Below are 17,601 nucleotides of genomic sequence, written 5' to 3' on the forward strand. Positions count from 1 at the left end.
GGCACTATTGATGACCTGCTATTTTAATTAAGGAAAATTCTGTTGACGACGTTGGAACTAAAAGACCACTCTACTGATGTTAAAAATCTAGTAATTTGGGTAAAACAAGGAAAGTGCAAGTCCTTCGTGTTACCCAAGTTCAATTAGAGACAAATTATGATATACATAAAGCATTTATGTGCTATGGGTTAATTAAGGAAATAAGAATGAGACTTGGAAGAGGAGAAATTGGTTTCATGGATATCTTTTGATAGTCATGACGAAGCATTTAATGCAGTTTGTAATATTATGGATGTTCAACTTAACAACTGAACATCATGGGAGCTCTTTGTGATAAGGTTCCAAAGGAATTGGATGTATACAAACTTGCTGATTGGTTTGAAAAAGATGTAAATGTACTTATGCCCTCCAAGAGAAAGCCAAAACCACCAATGTGGCTTATAGCTGAACCTAAAGGGGTAATAGGGAATTATTTTAAAATCTGCAAATTGATTCAGAAAAAGGTAGGAACAATCACACCTGGTGATAGATCTCAGTTTGGGAAAGATAGTTACCTCATCCATGCCCAATCATCGATGCAGTTTGCAATACTATCTAACCTACAAACAAGCAATGATAAAATTACATTGGAAATCAAACTCCACCTCCATTCTAGTTATGGAAGGGGAATAGTTTTCAATAAAGACCGGTGCGAATTGACAGAGGAGGAGGTATTCTCCATGTGTCCACTAAATGTATGGAAAGTGCATAAAGTTCCTGGAACATCAATGATTACACTTACTTTCCAGGATGCTGATGTACCTTTTCATATTATTATTGAAAATGAAAGGATTAAAGTTTCTCCTTTCAAGCAGAAGCCACTGTAATGCTTTAATTGTTTTAAATTTGGACACCTATCTGAATTTTGTAAAAATAAAGGAATGTGTAGTGTTGGTTCCAATTCTTATCATGGAGACAGTACACTTGAGGCCAGGTGTTTAAACTACAACTTTAATCATAAATCAACTGATAGGAGATGTGAACTGTATAAGTTGGAAGAATCTGCTCTCAACAAATCTAGTTAAAACACATAAGTGTGGGACATGCAAAAAGACTGCTGAATAAATCAACTAGCTATGCAAAGGTCTTAAAATCAAAAGGAAATTTACCACAGGAGACATCAAACCCATCTAACACTGCCAGTGGTTCTAAGAAAAGATATACATAATTTAATAATAATGTAAAGTGCTGTATGACAAGGTAAGCATATTGCCTTCTGAGGCTTTTCCACGGTATATTAAAATTGGGGCATTGCCCATTTCTATACAACCTTCATCCCCCATTACCAACAATAGTACTAAGCTTTCTTAGGCCATGTCCTTGCCTGATTTGTTGAAGACTCCACCTAAAACCAAGTTACCAGGTTCACCTGTAGTGGGGAAGGAGCAAAAATCTGGTAGCTCACCACCTATTAATTGGAAAAGAGAGAGACCTCCATCTCTCTCGCCCCCTTCCATAAGAAGCATTTAAAGTTACGACATCAGATAAATATGATGTTTTGTTGGTTGATGTTTCTGATCAACTGGAAGACAATTTAAATAAATCAGAAATTCAAGGTGAACCCACCACCCCCTTCAATTAGATCAAAAGAACAAAAAGAAAATCACAAATGCAAAACACAATTTATCAAGACCCCCTCTAATAAATCCACCTGGAATTCGATAAAAATTTGCTAATGGGAAGACTTCATCCAAGGGGTCTTCCAAAAAATAAACCATAGTTTTTTCCTCCATTTTGCAATGGAATTATCAGAGTTTAAGGGCTAATTATGAAGAACTTAAGCTCCTCGTTCATGAGCGCTCCCCCATAATTATATGTCTACAGGAGAGCAAACTTGATGATAATACTGCTTGTCCTCGCAGATATATTAGTTATAGGACACCATATGATTACTGAGTAGAGAACCGTGGCGGAAGTCTCATATACGTTCGTCGAGATGTTCCCCAAATATCTTTGTCTATTCATACATCTCTGCAGGCAGTGGCTGTACAGATTGATATAGGGAGGAAATATACAATTTGCTCTCTGTACTTGCCTCCAAATAATATTTTGTACGATAACTTGGTAGAGGTGACTCAACAACTCCCTCAACCTTTTCTTTTGCTTGGAGATTTGAATGGTAGACATCCTTTATGGGGTGATGTTTTAGCAAACACTAGGGGCAATATTATATCATCAATTGTGGAGGAGGAGGATGTCGGACTCCTTAATACAGGAGAGCCCACACATTTTCATGTCCAAACAGCTACCTTGTCATGTATTGACCTATCAATTGCAAGCTCTAATTGCCTTCTCAATTTTGATTGGAGGACACTAAATGTTTGGCATACTAGTGATCATGCACCAATCATTATAAACACCAACAATGGTCCACCTTTACAGAGATCACCACAATGGAATCTTGACAATGCGGATTGGGATAGATTTCTTGAGCTAAGCAAAATTAAAAAGAATGCAGAACAGTTTGAAAGCGTTGATGATGCTATTGACTTACTGAATGGAACTCTCCATACAGCAGGAGTTAGTTCAATTCCGAAAGCAACAGGATAATTCAAACGGCAACCCGTCCCCTGGTGGTCTTCAGGACTAGCTGCACTGCACAGAGTCACAAGATCTTCAACTTGATTGTGCAGACGCCATACTGAGGAGAATTTAATAATATACAAGAAATGTAGAGCACAGTTCCGTCGTGCCATGAAAGAAATTAGGCACCAGTCTTGTGTATCTTTTGTTTCTTCCATTAACAGTAAAACACCACCATCTTCTGTGTGGAAGAAAGTAAAAAAGATAGCAGGCAAATTCACCCCCAACCCACCACCAGTGTTGAAGGTGAACGGTCAGTATGTGACTGGAGCAACTGAGGTTAGCAGTGCCCTGGCTGATCATTTCTCAAATGTATCATGCAGGTGTGTAGCAGCCCCTGGTCACCAGTATAGGAACATTGAAGAAAATAAAATTTTTAAAGCTTGCAACAGGAAGGGAAGTCATACAATACTCCTTTAATGAAAAGATAATTTGATTCTGCACTTCCATCTTGAAATGATACAGCCCCTGGACCCGATGGAATTCCATATGCAATGATTAAACATGTACCTGTTAATACCAAGTTAAATATTTTAAGCATTATTAATAGAATGTGGCATGATTATAGTTATGCAGGTGTTTGGGAACTAGCCATTATTTTAGCCCTCTTAAAACACGGGAAGGAAAAGATATTAGCAGCAAACTATCTACCAATTACAGTACATTGACATCTCGCTTATGTACGATCATTGAGAACATGGTCAATGCAAGAATGGTGTGGTACCGGGAAAAGGACATTTTATCACCTATCCAGTGTGAATTTAGAAAAATGCACTCAACGACTGATGTGTTGATATGACTTGAGTCCTCTATTTGTGAAGCCTTTGCTTCCAAACAGCACCATGTAACAGTCATTTTTTACCTTGTAAAGCCATATGGTACTGCATGGAGATAAGGTATACTTAAAACCATTCATAATTTGGGATTACGAGGAGAGCTACCATTGTTCATTCAATCATTTATTTCACATAGATTTTTTCAAGTTAGTGTCATTTATTTCACATGGATTTTTTCAACTTAGAGTGGGGGAAGCTCTATCAGAGAGGAAATGTCAGGAAGAAGACATTCTCCAGGATAGTGTGCTAAATGTAACCCTATTTGTACTATCTATTAATGGGATATCCTCTGTCATTCCCCAAGATATTCTCTCAACACTATTTGTAGATGATCTCTCCATACCATTTGCTGGAGCTAGAATAGCAATGGTTGAGAGAAAGCTACAACTCTCAATTAACAAAATTACTCAGTTTGGTATTGGTTTAGGTTGCAAAGACTTCCTAATTCTTTAGCCTATCAGACTACAAGCCTTGTAAAGCAATCAACATACTTTGAGTTACACCCAAAATCCCCTCAACCTTATGGTTTTGGGGCGAAAATTGTCAATTGATACAGTCTTTATATAGTTAGAAGTAAGGTGCTTCAATTTAATATATCAGCAATGCCTCCATGGAAATTACCAGATATCTTTTTGTAAATATATTATCGGTATCAAAAAGATTATGACTGACTTAGAAGCCAAGTCTCTTTTTATGGAACATGTAGCACAACATAGGGAATCGACTTTTATATATACTGATGGCTCCAAATCTGATACTGGTGTTGGATTTGGTGTATATAGTAATGCTTTTAATTGTAGAGGTGCACTTCCTCTAACGGCTTCTATATTTACCGCTGAACTGTATGGCATAATAATCTCTATTGAGAAAATAGTGTAGGAGGAGAAGGGTAATTTTACCATTTTTAGTGATGCAAAGAGTGTCCTTCAAGCTTTAGAAGTTTTTAATTCCAATAACCGTTTAGTTTTAAAGATTTTAGAATGGCTTTTTATTATTGGACTGAAAGGTATAACAGTTCGATTTTGTTAGGTTCCAGCATATGTAGGTGTGTCTGAGAATGAGAAGGCAGATTTACTGGCAAAGAATGCTGCATCCGAGTTGCTTCCGAGAAGGTATCCTATCCTATGTAATGATTTTGTACCTGTCATTAAGAATATTTTTTATAATAATTGGCAACAGCATTGGGGTAGTCTACATGGAAAGAAAATGAGAGAAATAACAAATGTTATATCTCCTTGTAGGTATATCATGATGCCCTGAAAGTGAGAGACCTATCTTTGTTGTCTCCGCATTGGTCACACTCGGTTGACACACAATTTCCTAAAGAATGAGCAACATCAGCTATATTGGGATGAATGTTCGGTACCCTTGACAGTGAGCCATTTGTTGATCGAATGCCCCACTTATAGTACCAAAAGAAATAGATCTGTTTGAGGCTTGAGGTGAGGATGAATTGTTCATCCTTGCTAAGATTCTCTTGACATGATCTGTCATACCATACAAGTGGTATTTTTAAATTTATTTCAGAAGCAGGTCTTCTGAAAGCTATCGAGATGTTATAAGGATGTTTTTGCTTTTATTTTAAATTGAATTACCATTTATTCATATTTTTATTTAAAACAAATAATATTGGCATCAATGACCTTAGATGTCAGGATGCCAGATACTGTAACTCCTAATCAATCAATCAATTATATTGTTAGAAAAAATGCAAATTTCTTTCTAATTTGTCATGTTTGTACTTGCAGTGGGGAAGGATGGACATTGCAACTGATTTATGAGTTAACCAACTGTAGATTCACACTCCCTCTATATGTCTAGTAGGGAATTTGATCATTTTCAATCATCCCCATGTGCCGAATGCAGGTCGTGGTTTCCTGTGCAGTGATAGGCGTACACCCTAAAGTGAAATGAGCGAGCTAAGCATTTACCAGGGTTTGTCTGGGTAATGCCCAAGAAGATACTAAAGAAGTCTTTTGCTTCTTCGGCCTCCTCAAGCCTAGGACTGCAGCCATAGTCCTTGTACATACTTCCCTGATTTGCCCTGAGAGTATGCACTGACAGGCTTTTCAGGTTGTGGTGGTGGTGTTTTCCGTACATATTTGGAAGCTGGAAGATCTTCACCCATCTCTGTTCCCCACTTCCCCAGTGCCACTGTCCCCTGTATTCCCAGTGATACCGGTGGCAAAATACGTTGTAGTTACCCAAGTAATACAGACTCCGGTGGTCCCCCCCAAGCCCAAAAGAATTGTGATGGCTCATAGAGTGACACCCGAGCTAGTGAAAATGATGCCGGAACTGGGAGGTGTTGAACGCAAGGTTGGATGTAAGTACATACAAAATACATACAGTATTAATCCAGTGTCCGGGGTTACCATTTTCTGTGACTTAGCCCCTCAGAATCTCAACCATTCTTCTGTGCTTGTCACCCCATCCCTCGTGCCTGGTGGTCTAGGGCCTGTATCACTTGCTCCGCGTGTCTATGGTTGTACCTCGTGGGGCCTTGCAAGTATACCTTCCTTCTCCCCCATGACAGTGTGTTCTAGTGTTGTAGCTCCTGTTGGAGCAACCCCTATGATTTCTGCTTCCATTTAAGCATTGTCATGACTGGTCGCTCAAATCTCGATTCCTCTGCTTACAGAACCTGATGCAAGAGCCAAGAAGAGGAAGAATAGTGCTTGCTTGCTTGTTCCTGCTCATCTTCCAACTTTGATTCTGACTCTTCTAAGATGAAGAAGAGGAAGAGGGCGAAGAATTCCAGAAAGGTCAGCCTTAGACTCCTTATGACTATGGCTGACCTATCGACACCACCTCTTTTTCAAGAGGTGTACATGGCACCCAAGAGGTGGGACCTGGAGCCATGACGCCATGTCTTGGGCCCTTGTGGCTCGGGTCGTAGCTGTCCCGCTAGCCAGTCAGAAGAAGAGTGTATGACCCCATACACTTTCTGTTCCCCGGTTGATATCAGAGTTTCGGCACCCTCCATCACCCTTTCTTCCAGGATGGTGGTCTCCTGTTCCTCCTCCCAGCGAGAACTTGTTCGATCCGGTTGAGAGGATGGCACCACTTGAACAAGTGTGCAATGGAAGATCAAGAGTTGGGGCAGATGGACCCTTTCTCAGTGCCCTAGGTACAGGTGCTTACTACCTTTGTCAGTTCTCCCCCCTACTTTCTCTCTTTTGCAAATAGAGTACTCATCCATTTTTCCAATATCCCCGAGAACCCTGGCCTTGTGAACAGAGGTAAGAAGGATGTTGGAGAACATATTTCAAAAGAATTCCATCAGAGGAATTCTTTCTTTCTATGGATTTAAAGTGCATGTATTTTTGATACCAGTACACCAGTCAATTATTAGTACAGTAACCCCCTTCTTCCACTACAGTTTGATGTTTGATGTACCAATTCAGGCGACTGGGCTCTTGAGTGGGTATTGTTCTTCAGGTGTTCATTCAGATGTTCACCTGGGTAGTATCTTGGGGCCACCTCAAGGGATACGTACCTCTGTGGATGTAGCCCTCGAATGGGGGATCTTGGCTTCCTCTGTGTGGCCGTAGCGACAGGATAGAGTTTGACTTTCTGCTTAGTGATGACATGGGGATTGTGATAATCGAGGAAAGTCAAATCTTTTTCCCAAACTGAGGAGGAAGCACTTGGGCATGATTGTAATAGTGGGATTCGATAAGTTAGATAAATGTATTAGTAAGCCTGAGGAGGTAGTGCATCAGTTCATTCATACAGAACTTCCAAAGCATGGGGAGAATCTTCTCATCCACTGTTGTTCACTGGAGAAGCTCGTGCCTCAAACGAGTGCCTTCGCCAGATATTTCTTCAAGTACATTCATGAAGAATCACTAGTTAGTCTCCATGGATCACTATCCCTCCTCGCACTGACGGAAGGGGAGCTTTGGTTGATCTTATCTTTTGGCTTTCAAAGAATCCTCATAGGAGAGGGGCACGCCTTAACGTCAGGGTCATTTCAATGGTGTAGATGTCCAGATGCTAGCACCCTTTATAGTGCTGCAAGCCTTCCAAGATCGTTGGGGAGGCATCTGGTGTTGTTGTAACAACACCACCATACTGTATTAGCTTACTTCTAGTTGTATATGCTGATGAAGTAGATGCATTTCAGGATGGCATTCCATGCCAGGGAGTTGTTAGCCAGTCAGATTCTGGGTAAGAGGAATGGGCTACCAGACATACTTAGTTGCCGAGGGAAGGTATGGTCCGTATATTCTGGCGTAACAGAGGTGTCTGGTCGAGGTTTTCTAGTGATTAACCTGTTTTCTGTGTGGTTCGACAGAAAATGCCCCAGGTTTTACCCACGCCCCATATCCAACCCCATGGTCTGTGTATGAAGTAACCTTCCAAAACCCATATGATCACATATATATGGTTACACCCTGTCTCTGTTTAACCCCAGGTCCATTGGCTAATCTACTGTGTGGGATTACCCCGGGACTCATACCAAATGGTCTCCTATTCTGCCTTTTTTATATCCTGAAGAAACTCCCCTGGCACTCACCCTTCCAGGGAAGTGGGACATTCTCTATGATGGATATCATAGATATTGTTGATATCTTATGATTGGCCTTGATTTTAGTGCTGCCTTTGATCATGTTAATCATGACAAACTTGTTTTCTAACTCAAACATATGTCTTTTCTTAGCATCATTATTGAATTTTTAAATACAGAACAGTAATATATTGCAAAGAGTTGTTTATGAGCACCATAGTGTGTAATGTATAGGAATATGACATCTGCTGTTTCTCAGGGTAGTGCTCTTGGCCCATTATTTTCATATGTGGTTTAGCCTAGAAGACAAGCTCATTGCTTATGCAGATGGTGCTTCTCTGTTTGCCTCAACTCCATCTCCTGAAGGTAGATCTAGGGTTTCTGAATCCTTTAAAAGAGATATAGCAAAGATTAATGCATGGTGGAAATTATATGGTAAAAAGTTGAACCCAAAGAAAACGCAAAGTATGATTATAAGTAGGTCGGGGATGGTGACTCTTCAACTTCCAGATCTCTGCATTGATAATGTTTCTTTAAGTCTATATGACTTAAAATTTTAGGTGTGAATTTTTAAGGAAAATTTACTTTTGAGAAACACAATTGGTCTCTTTCTTCTTTAGTTGCACAAAATTTTTTTTTAAAGATTTTTTATGATCTTTCTATTCTGAAGAAATGTATTAATTCTTTCATTCTGCCTTTCTTTGAGTTCTGTTATTTTGTCTGGTCTTCAGCTGTTGAATCTCATCTCAGTTTTTCTGTTCTAGATATTAATCTCTGGCACATTCTTTCAGTTAGTTCTTTATGCATGTTGCATAAGAATTTTCATAATTCTGACCAACCTTTGCATTCAAATCTATCTAGACTATACAGTGGAACCTCTACATACGAACGTATCTACATCCGAAGTAAAATTCGAGCAATTTTTCGACTCTACACCCTAATTTTATTTCGACACACGAAGTAAGCAATTTTCATCGTACCGGTTGTATCCGAATTTTTCGGCACGCGAAGTACAATTCGAACACGTTCCTACTCTACACCCGAATTTTTTTTCGACACCCGAAGTAAACAATACCCGTACGCGTAGATGGTACTCATAGCGCCGGATGTATTTTTCATTTCCCCCGATAGAAGGCAGCACTTCGACCTCGTAGGGACCCTCAATTAGCGTGGCTTGGGTCATTCCTCTGTTCTTGTCGGCTTCGTGTGGTTGTGCCCTGTGCGTTCTTCTATTAACTGTTTTAATCGTGATTTTTTACGTTCATCCTTTTACGGTATTTTACGTAAAGCATGGGTCCTAAAAGGCTTAGTTTCGCAAGTGGTAGTGGTAGTGGTGAGAAAAGGAAGAAGGAAATGCTTTCTTTAGAAGTAAAGCAAGAAATTATTGAAAAGCATGAGCGTGGCGTCCGCGTGAGTGAACTTGCAAAAGAATATGGCCAAAATATGTCGACAATCTCGACAATCTTGAAACAGAAAGAAGTCATTAAAGCAGTGAAACCTTCTAAGGGGATCACCATCATTTCAAATCGTCGTAGCCCTATCATAGAAGAGATGGAACGACTTCTGCTAATCTGGATCAAGGACAGAGAGATTGTTGGCGACACCACCACCGAAACTATCATCTGCGAGAAGGCGTACGCCATCTTCACGGACTTGAAGGAGGAGAGCTCTTGGGGTGATGCTGGGGAGAGTTCAACCGAACCTTCCTCAGATGATTTCAAGGCATCTCGTGGCTGGTTTGAGAAATTTAAGAAACGGTCCAGGATTCATTCAGTTGTTCGCCACGGAGAGGCTGCTAGTGCGGACACAAAGGCTGCAGCTGACTTTGTGAAGAGCTTTGAAAGGATCGTGCAGGAAGAAGGCTACGTAGAGCAGCAGGTGTTTAATTATGATGAAACCGGGCTGTTTTGGAAGAATATGCCCAGTCGAACCTACATCACCGCCGAAGAGAAGAAATTGCCTGGGCATAAGCCAATGAAGGATCGGTTGACTCTTGCCCTATGTGCCAACGCTACCGGGACTTTAAAGTCAAGCCCTTACTGGTTTAGCATTCTGAGAACCCTAGGGCCTTTAAGGCACAGAATGTGGATAAGGACCAGCTTCATGTTTTCTGGCGATCCAACTCGAAGGCCTGGGTCACTAGGCAGTTATTTGTCCAATGGATTAACCAAGTTTTTGGTCCTTCTGTGAAGAAGTATCTTCATGAGCAGAAATTGCCTTTAAAGCGCCTGCTATGCCTTGACAATGCACCCGCTCACCCCCCTGGACTTGAAGATGATATCTTCGAAGAATTCAAGTTCATAAAAGTGCTGTATCTTCCACCGAATACCACCTCTATCCTCCAGCCCATGGACCAGCAAGTCATCTCGAATTTCAAGCAGCTCTACACCAAGCACCTATTCAAGCAGTGCTTTAATGTCACGCAAAGCACAAACTTAACTTTGCGTAAATTTTGGAAAAGCCACTTTAACATCGTGCAGTGCTTGAAGATCATAGATCAGGTTTGGGTGGGAGTAACTCGACGGACACTGAATTCTGCCTGGAAGAAGCTGTGGCCTGATGCAGTTTCTCCCCGAGATTTCGAGGGTTTTGACCACGAACCTGATCCCATGGTGGGTGCAGTGGAAGACATAGATGAAATCGTCTCCCTTGGCAAATCCATGGGTCTGGAGGTCGACGCAGATGATATCACGGAACTCGTCGCCGAACATCACGACGAACTTACCACAGAGGAGCTCAAGGAATTCCATGCTATGTCTGAGCACATGAGTGATGACGAGGAAGGGATCGAGGAGGTAGAACATGTGTTAGGTTTGGCACAAATAAAAGAGATGTTAGGAAAATATCAAGACGTGGTCGACTTCATTGACAAATACCATCCAAAAAAATTGCAGGTTTGTCGTGTAGTTGCGCAGTTCCATGATGTTTGCCTAACTCATTTTCGAAACATTCTGAAAAGCCGTACCAAGCAACTTTCTATCAATAGCTTCTTTAAAAAAACTACAAAGCGAACTCGTGATGAAGAGGAAGGAAGTGGTTCAAAGAAAACGGCAAAGAGTGAAGAGAAAAAAATTCAATCAATTTTAAGTGGAGAGAGTGAAAGTGATTAAAATTAATCATCAAAAAGAAAAAAAAGAAAATGTAAAAAAATATAAAATAGAAAAATAGAAAAAAATAAATAAGCTAAGTTAGGTTAAAGTTCACTTAGTGTAAGTTAGAATAAGTTACGGTAGTGTACGTTTATCGTAGTCACCCTCTCTACCTCCTCGCCACCCGTCCATCTCCTCTCTGCGTAGCAAGACCAATACCTGCGCTGGACTTTCTAAGGTAAAGTGACGCTAAAAACCCGTTTCTTATTTATTATTTCTTGATAATTATTCTTTTTTACATGTCTATTATCTAATTTAGAGTGCATATTGTCATATGTAATTATGTGTAGTAATTTATTAAGGAGTTATCATAGGTTTTTGGGCTCAACCATGGATTAATCCTATTTCAATGTATTTTTATGGGAAAATTCGTTTCTACATCCGAACATTTTATACATCCGAAGTCGGTTGTGGAACGGATTAAATTCGTATGTAGATGTACCACTGTACTATCTTGTACATAGTTTCAGGCATGCAGTTAATTCTTAAGTCTTGCCTTCTCCATCATAAGGCTCATCAGTACACAGTACGCTAAAAGTCTTATTTGAGCTATGATCAGATTGCAGAATTATGATCTTCCTAATCTGGAAGTTGAATCATTATAACTTCACAAATTTAAACTTGTAGCATATGCTTTCATGTCTCTCTTCATAGTTTAAATGTGACAGATCTATTTTAACGTTGTTATTGATCTTAAGATATTTAATGTTCATTATTCATTACGTGTCTTTATTTTATTTTTCCTTGTTTCCTTATCTCACTGGGTTATTTTTCCCTGTTGGAGTCCTTAGGCTTACAGCATCTTTCTTTTTCCACTACGGTTGCAGCGTAGCTAATAGTAATAATAATACAGTAATAGTAATAGAAGAGATTATTCTGCAGTCGGATCATCTCGCAGAGTTCCACTTATTTTCTGGCTGGGAGAAGCTCCTCCCAATTTCCTATGTTAAGGTTTGCTTCTAACAGTCTTTCTGTTCTCAGTACAGTCACACCTCTCTTCACGAAAGAATCTGGTTATGAAATTTTCACGCTGCAAAATGAGATGTGAAGATTTTTATGACTCGCATTGTGAAAAATGTTTCATGATAGGAAAAGAAAATTGCCTGGCAAACCAAGAATAAAATAGTCACCCATTAAAAATATGACGGAAATGGGTTATTTATACAATAGAAAATATATCTCAATTAGTAAGGATAACTATAATAGTACAATACATATAGCACTGTATATTTTGTATATGTACAGTATTGTATTGTATGTATTGTATTTTTTATTTATTATTGCATTATGTTCTAATGACTACTTAAGTTACAGGTATTAACAGTTAGTTTAGGTATATTGAATGGTTCAAATGTATTTGGCTGTACAGTATTTCATTGTGGTTATAATGGAGTTTTATTATAAGATTTAATGTGGTGCTTTTGTAGGGTATGTAACGAATTAGGAGATTTACATGTAAAATGTGACTCCTAACACACAATTTTCACAAAATGAAAGCCACTCCTGAACGAATTAATTTTGTGATGTAAAGCATTACTGTACTTCATCTGAGCCTTTGAGAAGGCCTCAATGAAGGTTCTGACACGCAAGACTATCTCTGCTGCCTTAATCAACAAAAAGGTTAGGCAAGTTATGAGGTTCCTCTGCTTTGGCATCCCACTCTAAGAGGTGTAAGAGCTCCTTAATTGAGTGCCAGGGCACATGGCCAAACTTTGTAACTTCCAGAGCACGATCCCAGCTTCGAGCCCTTCTCCATCCCATCTCTATGAGAAGTGTGGAATGACACTGAGAAAGGAGGCCTTTTTCCACGTGAGTTTTCTGTAGTGCTATTTGGGGAAGACCCGACACCTCAGACCTGAGTGTTGACAACTTTTTGTTAGCATGGACAGAACCAAGAAAGAGGTGTCTAGAACATGATTTCTCTCTGACTTCGAAGATGATCCATAATACATATGCTTCAACTGGTAAGAGAGTTTATGTTTGAGGTAGGACCAAAACTTGCAAAGTCAGGAGCTAGGCTCCAGTCCTTGTCTTTAAGAGGAATCTTGCAATTGGCCATGGTGTGAAGGTTGGGGGTGTGTATGAACCAAACCATCTTCATGCCATTATGCTGCTTAAGTAACCCTAAGCCCCTTGACGCTTTTACACTTGGTCTTGTGGTGGTTTCTGAAGTTGGGGTGTAGCTAGCCCATATCCCATACCAGACCTTAAGCATCTTGTCTATGGTAACGTATAGATGTAGGTCTAGAATAGTGGCAAAATAACTATCTCATCTCCTCCAATTTTTTTGCCCTTATCTTTGGGACTAAGTGGTCGAAGAGGTTGATGGGTGTATTTAACTTTATGCTGGAAAGCTACACGTCTTGAGCTTCATTCTTTAAAACCTAGAGAAATTCTCCTCCCTCCCCACCAGATGAGGGAAAGGAAGGTGGAATATATACTAAGCATTTGATTATCATTGGTCATATATACTGTATTACAATATTCCCTTGACATATAGAGGCTCGTTTCGTGGCCTCAGTGCATTGCAGGTTTTTAACATGTATATATTTAATTTTTTCTGCTAAATCACGCAAATCTGTGAGATACGAAAATGTAAATTTCTATAGAAGCAGTGAGTCATGACTTACTACCTTGTCTTTACTCGAGATCTTATTTGGCACTTTATTGACTGACAGGTGGGAGTCAGCCAATGAAAACATGGAGTTTGTATCCTGGGAATTGATTGGCCTTGGAAGTTCAATGTCACCTTGCAGCTTCTCCCGAATGCGCATCAGTTGTGTTTACATCGCATTACAGTAACTTGTGTTTCTGTGTTTAGTGAAGTTATTTTTTATTTCATCTTTATGATACTGCCCAAACACCCTACTCCTTTTAAAGCCTTTGGTAGTGAGCCTAAGCTGCAATGGAAGATGCTGACCACAGTTGAGAAGGTGAAACTTCTCGACATGTTGAAAGAAGACAGGAGTTTCGAGGCAGACACATGCCATTACAACACCGAGAGAGAGAGAGAGAGAGAGAGAGAGAGAGAGAGAGAGAGAGAGAGAGAGAGAGAGAGAGAGAGAGATATATTTAAATAATGTTTACTGGAACTGTTTTTACACTTTTAACAGTACGTACTTAACAAAGAAAATCTTCATAAATACAGAAGTCTTTATTGTATTCTACTGTATAAGAGTATGGGAAAGGTAATACAGATAGAGGGATGTTTAATATTAGTATGGGGGAGGTTTATAAATGTTTAAAAGATATGTAGTTTATAGAAAATTTAGTGCTTTGCTAATTTGCACCTATCGCTGGAAGCTGCCGGACCAATTATCACCGATAGATGAAGGAACACTGTATTCCGGACTGCAAGCCCCCTCAGGGTAAAGGGATCCTTCTTTTGACCATATACCAATCTTTTTGGACTGGTCAGATCCTATCGTCCATTCATCCCAATGATAGACATAAAGGAGGCTGCTGGTGTTCCCCACCTTCGCTCAGCTACGGGACAAGGTAGAATTTTAAAGTTATTTGTATTTTTCATAGCTATACAAACTTGAGTCCTTTAATTATACTTTACACCTCAACCACCCTCTTAGTCCTGAGCCAAAGGTTAAAGGGTTTAAGGTGTCTGGTTTCGGTTCCAGTTCCATCAGAATAGATACTCACCAGAACGTCAGCGGGGCAAGCCCAACCCCCCACTATGGTGCCCTACCACAGCAGTGGCTTCCCCAGTAAACAGTTTAAACTCACGGTCCCGGGTGGGGATCGATCTACTGCCATGCGAGTGCTAGGCAAACACGTTACCACTGTATACAAAAAGTCATAAGTGAAGAGACTTTGACAGGTAAGTGGGTGGCGCTCCTCGCCCTCATTCCCTCCTGTCGCTTAACTGCTCGTTAAACGATTCTACATCTGTCTAGCTTTCGCGCTGAAACTTATTACCTACCTAAAGGACTTTGGCTTATATAGCTAGGAAAAATACAAATTACTTGAAAAATTTGTGATATCTTAAATGGGTATCAGGAAATGCAATGCACATTTAGTTGTATATGTGGGTAAGTCTTTTAAACTGTGTTGACTGAAACCTTTATATTTTTTTCTAACAGGACAATGAAGTACAACAAAGGGTATTGCATCCTGCTCGTCAAATCTTAATACTTTGTGAAGGCCCAGCAAATGTCATTCAAAAAACAAGAAAAATAATGGTTGATTATGATATGGCTCAACTTAAACTTCAGGCTGCTCTTGAACCTTCTAGAATTGCTTTGGTAAGGTTTACATATTAGTGGAGTTGTGCACTGTACTCTTAATTGAATTAGTTTTCAAACACATAACTGTACTGCAGTGAAGGTAACAGATTTCCTCATGTAAAGTTCAGTCATGAATTTTAATTCCTAAGTCAGAAAACAAACTGGAAAAATTAGAATTACCGGACTATTCCAGAATGCAGCTTATATATTTAATTTATTTATATTAAACAAACTTCTGTTGCTGTTTTTCATTTCATGATATTCGAATTACAATGTAAAGGACAAACCTACATCATTTAATGTAAAGTTATATAAATTTAAAAACACAAAAACAAGCAATGTTTAAATGCTTAATAGATCTGAGATGTTGAAACATTATTCTGGGGAACTAATGCATCAGAGAATCGATAAGAATGTGTTGAAAGTTGAAGTTGTAGGCTGAGTTTCAGATAATGCATGCCAACATAATTTTAGAATTATGAAGACTGAATAGGTGTAAAAAAAGAATTGAGAAATTATAAAATTTATTTCTGTTTGAATGATTTGGTTTGTAGTAGCTTTGTCTGTACTGCATCAGGAATTGGGTAAAAAGAAAAGTTACATTGTAAAGAGTTTTAAATGTTACTCAATTGGAAGTTCCATATCTGCTGGAGTTATGGAAAATATATGGTAAACACAAGGCAGCATAACCAAGTCGACTTCTAAAGTTCATTAATTATAAGGATTTGGCCTTCACAAAAGTTTAGCTACTAGCCATTTTGAGAAGAGTTTACATAGTGAAATTTTAAATTTGATACTGATGCCATCAGTGTGGGGGTACTGGTAGAAATATCTTAAAACTTGGTTAGAGACTTCAAAGTTTTCCCTTAATATGGCAAATGATTGTGAATCTCTACAAAAAAGCTCTCATTGCCCTCTGAATATAATGATAATTAATGATCATACCTTTTGACCAGCTGTTTCTCGTTGTTTAAAGTTTTAGGCAATGAAGAATTTCTTGGTTATTATCTTGCTAAGGTGATTATAATCTCCAGATTTATCTTTCACACCTTACGTGGCAGAGTGCATCGCTAGATTTATATAGTGATTTATAGCTACTATAGTGCATTGAACCCCTTGCACAGGAAGCAGTATACTATAAAGTCCATGAACTGTTTGAACTCTTAGGAAGTTTACATCTTTTATTGCAGGTAATTGAAGAATCTGCTGGAATTCGGGGTAATTATGAAGCTCTTACTAAGCAGTTGGTTGCTGAACTACCAGTGTTCATAGATCAGTGTGTTGCAGTTTTAACTATATGTACACAATCCTTAATTAGTGCTCATATGTACTTACAAGGACATCTTGCTAAGCTTTATCTGCAGTTAACTCAGGTAAGAAATGGCTCTCATTACTAGTCTATGATTTATGGATTCAAATTTTTGCATTTGATACTGAATAGATTCCTCAGTATAGTATATAGTAATGCTATTCGTTATTTTGCTTGTGATATTTGAATTGTTTTTAAGGGAAATAAAAAAAAAATGTAAACGAGTAACTCTAGTTTTTTATTTGGGAAAAAGATATACTGTAGTAGCATACAATATTTTTATTCCCTTAGAAGTAATGCTTGTTGTTTTTATGAGCCTCCCCTGATGATCATATGGCTTTTTCTCCATAAGCTTGTTTTATGTTTACCCCCAAAATCTATAAAAAGAAAATTACAATTTTCTTTCCCTTTAAAAGATACAAGCCCTAAGTAAAGTTATAGGACAATCTAGTGGTTAATGGTGAGTAACAGGCTATGAGTAACCCATTCTTCAATTATCTCCGTTGCGTGAACTCGTCTAGACGTTAATCGCTTTCCAGATTCTGATAAGTTTTTATTTCATATTAATTCAATATCTACTATTTTGGTTAGTTTTTCTACACTGAAAATGGTTGGTTTCAAATAATAGTTGTGAAGTTCTTGATATCTCACAATTCTTCTAGTGAATTTTGTTCCAAATTAGTTTTTATGGAACTAGAGCATATACATTGCAACCTGGTAAAGCTTCTAGATTTTAAACAGGACAAATGTCATTCATCGCTCATAATGGCTGAGAAAGTAATTTTTAGTTCAAGGAATTAAAGAGAGAAAATAGTTTTTTTTTTTTTCATTTTATGCAGCTGATAGCGGTATGACACCATGCTTTCTTACCAGACAAGTTAGTCATCAACCTGTTTAGTTTTAGCTTATTTACCTTACAGTACTTTGTTATTTT

General features: G+C 38.8%; 1 protein-coding gene across 1 annotated transcript in view; it reads left to right on the forward strand.

Annotated features, from left to right (window-relative positions):
• The window catches only part of LOC137615242 (rho guanine nucleotide exchange factor 38-like), a 396,680-nt gene that overhangs the window by 259,931 nt on the left and 119,148 nt on the right, over positions 1 to 17,601 (forward strand). The window contains exons 9-10 of the mRNA XM_068344950.1: positions 15,215 to 15,376; positions 16,549 to 16,731. Coding sequence (XP_068201051.1) covers positions 15,215 to 15,376; positions 16,549 to 16,731 — 345 coding nt within the window. The remainder of the gene's footprint in view (positions 1 to 15,214; positions 15,377 to 16,548; positions 16,732 to 17,601) is intronic.

This window comes from Palaemon carinicauda, chromosome 21 (genome assembly GCF_036898095.1).
Source record: "Palaemon carinicauda isolate YSFRI2023 chromosome 21, ASM3689809v2, whole genome shotgun sequence".
Lineage (NCBI taxonomy): Eukaryota > Metazoa > Arthropoda > Malacostraca > Decapoda > Palaemonidae > Palaemon > Palaemon carinicauda.